The sequence below is a fragment of the Triticum urartu genome, chromosome 7 (genome assembly GCF_003073215.2).
Source record: "Triticum urartu cultivar G1812 chromosome 7, Tu2.1, whole genome shotgun sequence".
In the NCBI taxonomy this organism is placed as follows: domain Eukaryota; kingdom Viridiplantae; phylum Streptophyta; class Magnoliopsida; order Poales; family Poaceae; genus Triticum; species Triticum urartu.
The window spans coordinates 539,309,995-539,323,863 of record NC_053028.1 but is presented as its reverse complement, the minus strand read 5'-3'; the positions used below and the strand labels follow the sequence as shown (position 1 = coordinate 539,323,863).

General features: G+C 45.5%; 2 protein-coding genes across 2 annotated transcripts; both read left to right on the top strand.

Annotated features, from left to right (window-relative positions):
- Positions 1 to 2,417: 2,417 nt before the first annotated feature.
- On the top strand, positions 2,418 to 5,207 carry LOC125522491 (putative receptor protein kinase ZmPK1). Its single transcript, XM_048687552.1, has one exon. The coding sequence runs from the start codon at positions 2,520 to 2,522 to the stop codon at positions 4,953 to 4,955; it is 2,436 nt and encodes an 811-aa protein (XP_048543509.1). The 5' UTR covers positions 2,418 to 2,519; the 3' UTR covers positions 4,956 to 5,207.
- Positions 5,208 to 8,563: 3,356 nt separating this feature from the next.
- On the top strand, positions 8,564 to 13,826 carry LOC125524035 (putative disease resistance protein RGA4). The gene is made up of 2 exons (XM_048689113.1): positions 8,564 to 8,906; positions 9,197 to 13,826. The coding sequence occupies exon 2, from the start codon at positions 9,254 to 9,256 to the stop codon at positions 12,248 to 12,250; it is 2,997 nt and encodes a 998-aa protein (XP_048545070.1). The 5' UTR covers positions 8,564 to 8,906; positions 9,197 to 9,253; the 3' UTR covers positions 12,251 to 13,826.
- The last annotated feature ends 43 nt before the right edge of the window (positions 13,827 to 13,869 follow it).

Sequence of the window (13,869 nt, the reverse complement as noted above, 5' to 3'; positions counted from 1 at the left end):
GACCAATTATGCACAAGGTGGATCTACTTGTTCTAAACACTGATATGAAGCTTTTCTCAACCATTGTTTGCCAACAGTCTTCGATTTGATATATTCTTATTTTCTCATGTATAGTCTTAATTCATTTGTTTTACTTTACCCATAGCAATTGAAAAATAATACTAAAAGATAACACCATATATGCTATCAGCTGCAAAGAAATGTAATTAAGATATGAAGTTCAATAAGCTAGTTATATGGGATAAAAATACTATTATGGTTTGACAACTACTCCCTATCTATGTTGAAATATAGTGCTTATTAATTTTTCTCTAAAGTCTAACCTCGTAACCTTTGACTATGTTTATAGGAAATTTTATCAACGCGTCTACAATACCAAATATATACTATTACATTCATTATGAAATATACTTTCATATTGTATACATTTGGTACTGGAAAATATTCCTATTCTTTTACAAAATTTAGAATGTTGGACTTAAGAAAAATCTAATATGCACTATATTTTGGCATGGAGTGAGCACCGAATACCATCTCCATTTCAAATTACAAGGCGTATAACTTTTCTCATCTTATTTCATATGATAGGATACGCATGTAAATTTATCGATGTTTCTCCTTGTTCACTCCTACTAATTGCAAATTTTACTCTTGTATTTATATGCATATAAGCCTGGTTCTCACATACACCCTCACTCAAAGGAACTAACGTCCTCGTCAGCCCACGGAAACGTTCTCTGTTGGCACACTCTGTGCGTTCAATATGGCACATGTGTCATGTCGTGTGCCACGACGGGCCACATGCCGCGCACCTGACCCGCACAAGACTGTGTAGCCGTGAGGGTCAACTTTGATACCAATTGCAACGCCCCAACCACATCCATTGGTTCCTAGCTATTATGCCCAGCGGGATCTAAACTGACCCCATAGATCAACACTAGTCTCTCCTGCGCACTTTGTCCTCACTCGTGCGCACCCAAGATCAACTTCTGGGTGATCACCTATCCTTAAATCACTCCAAGCCAAGCACGCTTAACTTTGGAGTTCCTTGCGATTGGGCAGCTGAAAAAGAAGGAATTCCTTATTAATATGAGTAGTTTGTCATTCTTATTAAGCCCGACTCTCATAGCCTTAGATTTGACAAACTTACAATGGATTTATGAAGCCATATGTCCAATAGCTTATGAGAAACTATTTCTCTCAAAAAATTGAAGTCAATTTTTATATGTTTTGTTCTGGCATGGAAAACCGGGTTGGCTGGAAGATATGTTGCTCCAATATTACCACACCAAAGACAGGATCCCCTATTGAGATTTATGTTTTGTTCTGGAAGATATGGCAAGCGAGACATAGTCGCGCCCATATCCGAATCCCCTATTCAGATTTATTTTTGTCACAAAGTTTCGAGCATTCGGTTCTTTTTCCAGCCATGGTGTTGTTCAGTATTGCTGATTGTTTCTGGAAGACTGATGGAATATCTATTCTGAAAAAAAAAGATCTTACAAGTTACAAACGTTGACACTTTTTTTATGTGTGCAGGGAACTGCTATCGTCGTGTTAAAATCTCATACCTTGGGTGCCACTTGTTTTATTTTTCTGAGACGGCGGCGTCACTTGTTAGGCAGTCAAGTAAAGTGACAGGCAAAGCAGAAAGTCCCACGTTGAAAATTGACACGGCGAGACCCGTCCTTTGTCATGTACGCACCAGAGGAACAGCATCTCGACTGAAATGCTTGTCATGTACTCTCTTCGTCCAAAAAAACTTGTTTCTTAAATGGATGTATCTAGCACCAAGTGCTAGATACATCCATTTGAGAGACAAATTTTTTGTGCTAGATACATCTATTTGAGAGATAAGTTTTTTCGGACGGAGGGAGTATGTTGCTGACCACTCCGCTCTCCAGCGCGACGATGCTAACAATGGTCTGGTTTTGATTTCTGAAGAAAAAGAAACAATGGGTAGACCATTACGTGCGCACACTGACTGAACCATGTCGTGTTGCAGCGCATGCGGCCATAAACCCTTGTTTTCCTGTATGTATGAATCAACATTCAACGCTTACATTTTCTTGTAATTTTTTTTACTGGTCCCATGTCATTTTCTTGTAATTTCAGGACTATGCACCAGCCAGCTGAAAGCCTGAAACCTGAAAGACAGAGACCACACAGGATAGTTCAACTGTTGCTGACTGAATACAACAAGTTACCACCAAAGGAAATGACGAGAGAAGGCCATGTCCATGCTGCAAAGCCGGCCATTTTTGTCCCGAGAAGGAAATTTGGACCCGGCAGCCTTTGTATACTAATGAAAGAAATACATCACAGCTTGAGGATGAAGACTTCACAACTAAAACTATTCATGGAACTGACCAGAACCTAACACTTCCGTCTTCATCATTAAACTACAGCAGTAAACCGCTTCCTCTGGAGGGCGCACTGCCGGTGGATTCCTATAACAGCATTCACCTGTGATCATTCCAAGGAAAGATCAACCTGAGTGCCTCCAGCCTGCAACCAACATGGGCGCACGCTCCACCTCCCTGCTTCTACTGACTTCGATGATCCATCTGCTCTCGCGCGCCTCGGCCCGCGAGTTCCTCTCGCCAGGCTCCTCGCTCTCCACCAAGGACGGCTCCGGCATGCTCCATTCGCCAAACGGCGCCTTCACCTGCGGCTTCCACAACATCTCCCCAAACGCCTCCGTCTTCTCCGTCTGGTTCGCCGGCACGGCCGAGAAGACCGTCGTCTGGAGCGCAAACCATCTCCGCCCCGTCTACTCCCGGGGATCCCGGGCCGTGTTGCACGCTGACGGCAGCATGGTTGTGGAAGACTACGACGGCGAGCCCGCGTGGGCAAACAACGTCAGCTCCTCATCAAAGGCCGAGCAAGCCCGGCTGCTGGACACGGGCAACCTCGTCGTCAGCGGCCAAGGTGATGTCATTCTGTGGCAAAGCTTTGATTCTCCTACTGATACGCTGCTGCCCAATCAGAGCATCACTGCGGCTACGAAGTTGGTGTCCGCTCATAGGTTACTTGCTCCTGGGCGCTACAGTTTCCATTTCGACGACGCGCATTTGCTCTCGCTGTTTGATGATGAGCAGGACATCTCTTTTATCTACTGGCCAAAGCCTGATCTTGCTACCTGGGCAAGGCAAAGAAACCCATTTAGTACCACCACCGTTGGGGTCCTTGATAGCTGGGGGTATTTCCTTGGGAGTGATGATTTGACTTTCAAGTCTGCTGACTGGGGTCCTGGGGTTATGAGGAGGCTAACATTGGATTATGATGGCAACCTCAGATTATACAGTCTAGAAAACCGGAAATGGTCGGTCACATGGATAGCATTTCAGACCTGCTTCGTACACGGTCAGTGTGGTATGAATGGAATATGTGTGTATACACCTAGGCCTGCTTGCGCATGCGCCCCTGGACACGAGGTCATCGACCCAAGTGACCGGAGCAAAGGCTGCCGGCCGAGGTTCAACCTCAGTTGTGATGGGCAGGAGATGAAATTTGTGAAGCTACCCTCCACTGACTTCATAGCTTATGATCAAAGTAAGCGCAGCTTAGTTTCCTTTGATACTTGCAAGCAGATATGCATGGATGACTGCAGTTGCAAAGGTTTCTCATACTGGCAAGGAGGTGGATCCTGCTACCCAAAGTCATCCCTTGTTGGTGGGGTAACCAGCCCAGGTTTACCTGGTTCTATCTATCTCAAGCTTCCAAAGACAGTACAGGTCTCAGGGTCCTCAATTCCTCAATCGCAGCCTTTTGGTCCCACATATGCTCCGAACTGTAGTGCAAAGAACAAATATTTCACTGCAGATTTTCCGGATATACCCAAGAGCAATCAGAGTGGATCAAAGTATTTGTACTTCTATGGGTTCTTATCAGCAATATTCTGTGTGGAGGTAATATTTGTGGCATTAGGATGCTGGTTTATGGTGAGATTGGAGGGCAAGCAGTTAACAGGAGTATGGCCAGCTGAGGTTGGCTATGAGATGATAACCAACCACTTCCGGAGATATACTTACAAGGAGTTGCAGAGAGCAACTCGGAAGTTCAAGTGTCAGATTGGGAGGGGCGCATCTGGTCTTGTGTACAAGGGGATCTTGAAAGACAAGAGGGCAGTAGCAGTGAAAAGGTTGGCAGACATAAACCAAGGCGAAGAAGAGTTCCAACATGAACTGAGTGTGATTGGAAAGATCTACCATATGAATCTGGTGAGGGTTTGGGGATTCTGTTCTGATGGTCCACACAGGATATTGGTTTTAGAGTACGTTGAAAATGGTTCTTTGGACAAAACCCTGTTTAGTGGAAAGGCCTCACAGATATTACTTGGATGGAATGAAAGATTTAAGATTGCTCTAGGGGTGGCAAAAGGATTGGCTTATCTTCATCATGAGTGCCTGGAATGGGTTATCCACTGCGACCTCAAGCCTGAGAACATACTGTTGGATGAGAACTTGGAGCCAAAGATCACCGACTTTGGCCTCGCAAAACTTCTGAATAGGGGTGGATCCAACAAAAGTGTATCGCGGATCCATGGAACTAGAGGTTATATAGCTCCTGAGTGGGTTTCTAGCCTCCCAATAACAGCAAAGGTTGATGTCTACAGCTTTGGAGTGGTTCTCCTAGAACTACTGAAGGGGGCTCGTGTTTCAGACTGGGCGCCAAATGCTGATGAAGAAGTGGAAATGGTCCTTCGAAGGGTCGTTAGGATGCTTGCAGAAAATCTGATGCTGGAGGGTAGCAAACAGTTATGGATCGATGACTTCATTGACTCCAGGTTAAACCGCCAGTTCAATGACATGCAAGCAAGAACAATGATCAAGCTGGCTGTTTCATGCGTAGAGGAAGACAGTAGAAAAAGACCCACAATGGAAAATGCTGTGCAGATGCTCCTTTCAGTTGATGAAGCCAGTGGCATAATGCAGCAGTATTCTACCAACTGAACAAAGAGCTTGGTGTTTGATATAGCATACACCATCGATTATTATCACTGGATCCAAAACAAGATATCTATGAAATGTGTCCATGTAAATCAGGAACTGCATGAGCCACTTGTATGCCAATTTTCAGTTTTGACCACACTATACAAGATTATGTAGTCTCATAATACTAATATTTGTGGGATCGTTATGCTAGTTTGTGTTGTAACAGATTAAGATTTCGTGTGACCATGTGGTTTACCATGAATGCACAATATTTTCACGTTTGTGGTATTTCCTTTTTGAGAATACATGTTCATGGGTGTTGCGATTTTGGTTGAAACAACTGTACAAATATTCAGATCTAGTGAATCTTAGGACTACCTGTTTGCAAGCAAATTCCGTTGACACCTGTTTTGGTTATATCCAGGAGGCAAGGTCAATTGTTCAAGACAAATTATGTCACCTGTCTAACTAACAATACATAGTTCAGTCCTTTCTCCCGAAAAGGAAGTTCAGAGTCAGAATAATATTTAGCTCAATTTATCCTAAGGATTTCTTAAGCACAAATCAGATTCGTCATTCTTTCACCTTGACTTTTCCATTGTTGATAGAGTAATATGCGTCTACATAAACATTTGGGGAAAGTAAAGAACCTTGCTGAGCCCTCAGTTGTGTCTGTTGAATCAAAGAACTGTGCCAAAATAGCAATTATAAACTTGCCTATTTATCTCCCAAGTTGGTTCCAATTCATGCTCTAGCAATTAGCTTGTACTTTTAGCGATTTTGAGAAACGGGCAAAGAAATAACACAGGGACCAACAATTAAATTATTTCTTGCTTATATAGTTATCAAGTGAGATTTTATCTACAAGTTAGACAAATGATCATATCATGTTTCGGAAGCATGAGGACTGCGCTGCGTCTCTTTAAATTTGCAATTTTAGCTACCTACATTTTGACCCAAACCAGCAGGAGCTCTGCTTTTGCATTATAGAAGGGGGGAAACGAGACGCAGGTTGAGCTTGCTTGCCTTCAAAAACTCTACAATCTCTTTGCTCCCACAAGTGTCAAGTTGTGTAAGCAGCATACGAAACTTCAGCCCTCCTGGTCTCCTTGCAAACCCCTCTGTTTAACTTGCGCCGCCACATTTGACTGTTTGAGATCCCAGAGCAACGTCAGCCATCCTCTGATGAAAATGCAGCAGAAGGTGCAGAGGCCGTTTCAGGCTCCCGGTCACACAAAAAGCACGCATTGTTGTGCAGTCAGTTGCGCGCCCCTAACCTGTCCGCCGTCCAGTTTCTGCTCTGAAGAAGCAACCAAACATAGAACTTTACTTTTACCTCTGCCTTGATCTTCCAAAGCTGCTCCAGAAGCGGCTGCTGCATTCTGCCAATCAATTGAACTTTTTTTTTAATTTTAATGAATTGAAACTCTATGAGATCATCCTGATCCGAGAGCACTGAACCAACTGAATTTTTTTTCAAAAGCTGTGGTAGAATTTTTCATAGTTTTCAAACAAAATTTAAATTTTATGTAAATTCAAAAAACTATTTACATAAAGTTAAGTTTATGTATTTTTCTAAAATATAGCAAATAATGAAACCTACAAAGTTCAAACCATTTTCCATACAATACCATAAAAACATAGAACAGTAAAAAAAACACTAAAAACAAAATACCTAACTATTATAGCAGTGGTGGGGCGAGCTAGGAGAAGGACTGTCCCACGGCTAATCTGAACCAGACTACTAGTGGTGAGTGCACTTTACCAAAAAAGGGTTTTCCCCCGCTTTGTATACAAAGCAACCAGCCGAACCATACAGGGATAGGTGCTGGGGCAGAAGCAGCACAGTCACGCCCAAAAGAAACGACAAAGAGAGAGCAAAAGAAACAAATGCCGACAACGGCGGATCAACAAAAACGAAGAAGCCTCACGATCGCTGCGCCCACCGGGATCTTCCACTAGGCTCCAAGACTCCGAAGCGCCGACACCTATCAACACCTCCAAGAAGGATCACGACGATGACGACGCTGCTGCCAAGGGTTTCCCCCGGTACACGATGAGGCGAGAGGAAGGGTAGCCCCCGACGCCCTCCCGGAAGGTCAGGTGGCACCCACAGGCGCCGCCGCGCCGGTGTCGGCCACGCCGACAGGGGTTTCACCTGATCCCAACCCGCACCTCGGGCGGTCCGGATCCAGCCACCAAACCAACCACCACCCTGCGCCAACGCGGTCATGAGGCCCCCACGCCGTCTCACCACGGCACCGCGAAATGAGGACAGCGCGGCGAAGGATCAGAGTCGGGACTACGGCATCAGCACCGTCAGCAGGGGAGAGGAAGAGGGGACGGAGCTGAGAGCCTAAGCGCGGGGGCCGCCCCAGCCGCCTCCTGGGGAGGCGGCGCGAGGGCGGAAGGAGGGCGGGAAAGGAAGGGCGGGGGAAGGGGGCGGATCCGGGCCGCGCGCCGGCGAGGGCGGCCGGATCCCGCCGGAGACGGGCAGGGGAAGGTGGTGGCGGCGAGGGTTTCGGGGCCGGGAGCGGGTCCGCCTCTTCAGCAAAGTGGTAGTTGTCCCTAAATTACCGTAATTGTCGTGAGTGCACTTTGTCGCCCGCCACATGTATCTGGCCAGATTAACAATGGAGTGCCATCACATGCCCGCCATTACGGAGAGCCCACCTATAAGCAGTTTCCAGTAGTGTCTGTTGATGTGATTTGTGCCGGCAGAGGGCGTGTAGAGCCGTGTCTCCAGCGAGTCTTCCGGAATCCGGACGGTTTATTTGCGCCAGTGGAGAGCGTGTGGAGCCGTGTCTCCGGTGAGTCTTCCGGGATCCGACCAGTTTATGTTTACGGTGCATCTGCCCGGGTTTGGCCGGCTTTCATGGTCCTTAGGATTTCGACATATCCTTATTGGAGTTTTCCCCTAGGGCGACGGTTTGTTTTGCATATTACGGTTGTCGACGTCTCCTGGTCTGCATCGACTACTTCTCGGACGCTACTTCTGCAAGCTCCTGAGTTTCAATACTTTGCTCGCCGAGGCGACATCGAGCTATGCTCACGATGCGCCGCTTGTGGATGCAGGAGAAAGAAGAGTTCGACACCCACAAGATTTTAAATGTAATTTTATTTTTTGTAAAGGCGTATTTGTAAGAACTTGTGATACTTAATATATGCCCTTGTACCTTTCTTAAAGAACTAGGATAATGCTAGTGCGCTGCAACAGGATATAAATATTTTAGTATGTTAGCTCGTGATTTATCTATCCATATTAGTATGATTGTGTAAATAAATATTTATCAAATTATGCGCCCGGTTTACTTTATAGTTTGATGAGAAGTTTGGTAAGTAAATTAAGGTAAAATTGGTGCGGAAGGTAAGTAAACTAAGGTGATTGATTAACCTACAGGGAAGGTGCAAAAAATGATGTGGTGGGACTGAAAACGGGTTGGACGAAAAAAAATTGGTGAAGAGACGTGGTGGGAGGGAGGAGAACCGGTTGACGAAACGTTCTGCTGGCAGAAAAAGGACCACTACTTTTTTAAAGTATAAAAATAGAGAAAAAGGTATCATCCGAAGAACTGCAGCGACAAATATTGCTAGCACTAAGGAGGTGACTTGGACATGCTCCGTCCAAAATTCATGAAACGGACGCGAGGCGACAGTATACTACCATTTTACCCATCGCATCTGCCATCTGCCATCTGCAGAAATGCGCCTACGCGTCTCTGTCCGGGCCGGCCACCAGCCAAGACTGGTTCCATCCATGAGTTGAAAAGCCCGACTCCACCATTCACCCATCGCCGGCTGACTGACCTTTCGCCTGATCGGAAAACAAAGTCCACCTCCTGCTTATCTCTTGCCTACTTGCTTTAGATGACTCTGTCTAAGAGCTTCAACAAAGTTGTGCCCCTGCCCAGCTTTGCTACATTCTGCAGTCGTACTTTGATCGGCGGCTTGTCGATTTACCCGGGCAAGGTACTGTGCTACTCCCTGCTTTTAGCTTGTCATTGGCATGAACTGGAACTAAGCATGATTTCCTTGAGTTAATATTGACTATAAACATGCTGTTCAAAACCTATAGGCCGCATAAATTGCTGGAGTCCTATAGCTCCAGTATGTTGTTTGGTCGAAATCTAGTAAATATCTCTGACTCCAGTATGTTGTTTGTTGGAAATCTAGCAAATATCTCTGACTCCAGTATGTGTTGATGTTGTTTGTTATCGAAGCTTGCCTAGTCCTAACACATGTTATGCATGCTTTGCCAGGCTGCCGGATAAGCCGCGTCCTGTATTTCGGTGGAATTGTCTCTTCGGGTTGGTCAGATGGCAAGCATACTAGATTATCTTGTCAAATCATGTGCCAAGAAGTTGGAAGCTATCATTACGGATGAGGCACTTCTGATTCTAGGAGTACAAGAAGACCTCAAACAAATGCAGCGAACAATGACCCAGATACAATGCTTTCTCGATGATGCCGAACAAAGGGGAACACAAGAGTCAGCAGTTAATAACTGGCTTGGTGAGCTGAGAGGTGCTATGTATTATGCCGACGATATTGTCGACTTGGCGAGATCTGAAGGCGGAAAGCTTCTACTGGAACGGGATCCTTCATCGTCATCAAGAAAGGCAACTACATGCAGTGGCCTTCCGTTTCTCAATTGCATCTCTCCTATTCAGAAGCGTCACAAGATTGGTGTTCAAATCCGGGACTTCAATGCTCAACTTGACAAGATTTCAAACTTGGGTGAAAGATTTCTCAAGCTTGCAAATATGCAGCCTAAACCACAAGTTCTGACTGTGAAGCATATAAGAACTAGCCACCTTGTGGAGCCTAATCTTGTGGGAAAGGAAACTTTACACGCTTGCAAAAGTTTGGTTGAACTGGTTATTGCACACAAGGGAAAGAAGCCATACAAGGTTGGTATTGTTGGAACAGGAGGGATTGGGAAGACAACTCTAGCCCAAAAAGTATATAATGACCGGGAATTAAAAGGAACCTTTATCAACCAAGCATGGATATGTGTTTCTCAGGAGTACTCTGAAATATCTCTTTTGAAGGAAGTCCTGCGGAATTTTGGGGTACCCCATGAGCAAGATGAAACTGTGGGAGAGCTCAGCAGCAAGCTTGCAGTCGCCATCACAGATAAAAGTTTCTTCATTGTGTTGGACGATGTTTGGCAGCCTGCGGTCTGGACCAATTTACTGAGAACTCCATTACATGCTGCTGCAACAGGAGTAATTCTAGTGACCACTCGGCATGATACAGTTGCACATGCAATTGGCGTAGAAGATGTGCATCGAGTTGAATTGATGTCAGCAGATATAGGGTGGGAGCTGCTTTGGAAGAGTATGAACATTGATGAAGAAAGAGATGTGGAAAGCCTTCGGAATATAGGGGTAGAAATTGTCCATAAATGTGGCAGACTTCCCCTCGCAATCAAGGTTACTGCTAGTGTTCTAGCAACTAAAGAGAAAAGTGAGAGAGAATGGAGAAAGGTTGCAAAAAGAAGTGCTTGGTCTAGGGGTAATCTTCCTACTGAGCTCAGAGGTGCCCTGTATTTGAGTTATGATGATCTACCACGGCATCTGAAGCAATGTTTCCTCTATGTAGCCTCATATCCAGAAGATTGCCGCATGAGTCGTGATGATCTTATCAGGTTCTGGGTAGCTGAAGGTTATGTGGAGGAGCATGAAGAACAACTTCAAGAAGATACAGCCGAAGAATATTACTATGAGTTGATACATAGGAACCTCCTACAACCAGACCATTTCTATGCAGACCGTAGTTGGTGCAAGATGCATGATCTTTTAAGGCAGCTTGCTCAACATATATCTGGAGAAGAAAGTTTTTGTGGAGATCCACAATCACTGGGGCCTACAACTTTGTCCAAGCTAAGACATGTTTCAGTCGTCACTAACAAGGATTATGTAGCACTGCCCAATATGGACAAAGTGATGATTAGAGCAAGGACACTGTTGATTTTTTCCATCAAGAGATCAAGTGTTGAGAATACAATTTTCAGGAGACTTTCATGCATTCGTGTTTTAGATCTGACTAATTCATCGATTCAAAGCATTCCAGATAGCATTGGAAGTTTGATCCATCTAAGACTGCTTGATATTAATGATACAAACACATCTTATCTTTCGGAGTCCATCGGTTCCCTCATGAACCTTCAGACACTGAACCTGGAAAGGTGCAAAGCTCTGCACAGTCTTCCTTTGGCGATCACTGAATTGTGCAATCTAAGGCGCCTTGGTCTGACTAGTACTCCAATAAATCAGGTTCCAAAAGGTATTGGCAGATTAGAGTTCCTCAATGATTTAGGAGGATTTCCTATTAGTGGTGGAAGTGACAATGGAAAAACACAAGATGGATGGAAGTTGGAAGAGTTGGAACATCTCTCACAGCTAAGGCAGCTTGCTATGATTAACTTGGAAAGAGCAACTCCTCGTACTAGACATTCATTGCTAGCAGACAAGAAATACCTCAAACGTTTGAGACTATATTGCAGAGTTACATATGAACCAGATACAGAAGATGTTGAAAATATTGAGAAGGTCTTTGAGCAGCTAAGCCCTTCACACAACCTAGAATATCTAGTCATTGATGGATTCTTTGGCCGGCGGTATCCCACATGGCTTGGTACCACCCATGTGTCGTCACTTGTATACTTGACACTCAGAGATTGCAATTCATGTGTACATCTTCCATCAATCGGGCAGCTGCCCAGCTTGAGATATCTGAAAATTCATGGAGCAGCAGCAGTTACAAAGATTGGACCCGAATTTGTTAGCTGCAGGGGGGCTAATCCCACATCCACGGATGCAGTTGTTGCTTTCCCCAAGCTTGAAACATTGAGAATTCAGGATATGCCCAGCTGGGAGGAATGGTCCTTTGTTGAAGAAGGGGAAGAGGATGGATATGTTGAGATGCGAAAGGGGGGAGCCTTGTCTCCAAAGATGCAGATGCTGCCATGCTTAAAATTGCTGATACTTGAAGGCTGCCCCAAGCTGAGAGCTCTCCCGCAACAGCTTGGACAGGAGGCAACCAGCTTGAAATCCCTCCATTTAAAAGGAGCAAGCTGCTTGAAGGTGTTGGAGGACTTCCCGTTCCTCTCTGAGATGCTTGTGATCGCTGGATGCCAAGTCCTGGAGAGGGTTTCAAACCTTACTAAACTGAGAGAGCTCCGTGTGACAGGTTCTCCAAACTTGAACCTAAAGTTTGTTGAGGGATTGCGTTTGCAGCAGCTGTGGCTGGATGCACAACATCTCTACCCCGTTGGCGCCGGGGCTTCAAGAGCAGCAGAGGAAACTTAACGGCGAGGACATGGATGTCTGCCTACACTACACCTAATTAATACTCCCTGTGTTAACAAATATAAGACGTTCAAACTTTTTTGTGAATCGGATGTATATAGACACGTTTTAGTGTATTTGTTCACTCATTTCAGTCCGTATGTAATCCATATTGAAATATGCAAAACATCTTATATTTGTGAACGGATGGAGTAGATGGCAGCGGAGACGCAAGGTACGAGCACTGGTTAGACATCTAATCTTCTTATTTGGTCTGTGTTCTCCCCTGTTAGATCGTGCATCTAGTGCTCTGCTCAGGCTATGTGTACTATTTTCTTACATAAGTACAAATTCATGACCCTCTAAGGTTGAAATTGAATTTGCGTACCTTCCATAATATAGTGCAGTCAATCAAGATAAATGCAGAGATTATTCTTCAACTATAATACCTTGTACTCTTTGGTGTTCCTACTACTGGTACTGACCGACAGCATATATATATATATCGATGGGGTTGCTAAAAAACTAGCAATGCACACAAAACTACAAAGCTCGTGTTACGGTCCTAATGAATATTGATGCTGCAAATCCTATTGTGATGTTGAAGTCTGATGTGCTTCACTAATGTACATATCCATATCCAAAAGTAGCTTACCATTTAGATGAGATCGGTAGCAACTCAGAAGTTCAAGTATCAGATTGGGAGGGGGGCATCAGGTCTTGAAGGACAAGAGGGCAGTAGCGGTGAAAAGGTTGGCAGACATAAACCAAGACGAAGAAGAGTTCCAACATGAACTGAGTGTGATTGGAAAGATTTACCATATGAATCTGGTGTGGGTTTGGGGATTCTGTTCTGACGGTCCACACAAGATATTGGTTTTAGAGTATATTGAGAATGGTTCCTTGGATAAAACTCTGTTTAGTAGGAAGGGCTCACAGATATTACTTGAATGGAATGAAAGATTTAAGATTGCTCTAGGGGTGGCAAAAGGATTGGCTTATCTTCATCATGAATGCCTGGAAGGGCTCACCGACTTTGGCCTTGCAAAACTTCTGAATAGGGGTGGATTGATGCGGAGCATTCTACGATCATCCCCATGTACACTCGAACATACGTCATTGGACACAAGGTGAACTCGCTCCTTTCTGAATCTTCTCTTTCCACATGTAAGACATGGATGCTACTTCAAGCGCGGACCTTGTGCATACTCAGGTACACCCGAGGAGACCATAAAGAGCCCAAGGACCAAGGCCAAACGTGCACGGAAGTGAAGGAAGGAGAAGGAAGAAGGGCCAGCTGCTACAGCGGCCGAACATCCGGCCCCAGCCCCGGAAATCCGGCATCGGCCATCCAGGGAGCACCGCAAAGGTCCAGCGCCGCCCGGACATCCGGCCATCATCCCGGACATCCGGCTCCTCCCGAAGCCTCGGACTTCCGGCCCCTTCGCCCGGAAATCCGGCCCCTCCATCACCGAATGCGTCTGGAAGACCCAGGCCAGCCCGGACATCCGGCCACCCAGCCCGGACATCCGGCCCGTCACGAAGCCCCGGACATCCGGCCCCCAGCCCGGACATCCGGCGCCTGTCTGCGCACAGTGAACGGGCCAAGGGCCCATGTATCCCTCTTTCCCACTTACCCC

Excerpts from the sequence above, each read along its gene's own strand:
- LOC125522491 (XM_048687552.1), top strand. The coding sequence starts at position 2,520 with ATGGGCGCACGCTCCACCTCCCTGCTTCTACTGACTTCGATGATCCAT.
- LOC125524035 (XM_048689113.1), top strand. The coding sequence starts at position 9,254 with ATGGCAAGCATACTAGATTATCTTGTCAAATCATGTGCCAAGAAGTTG.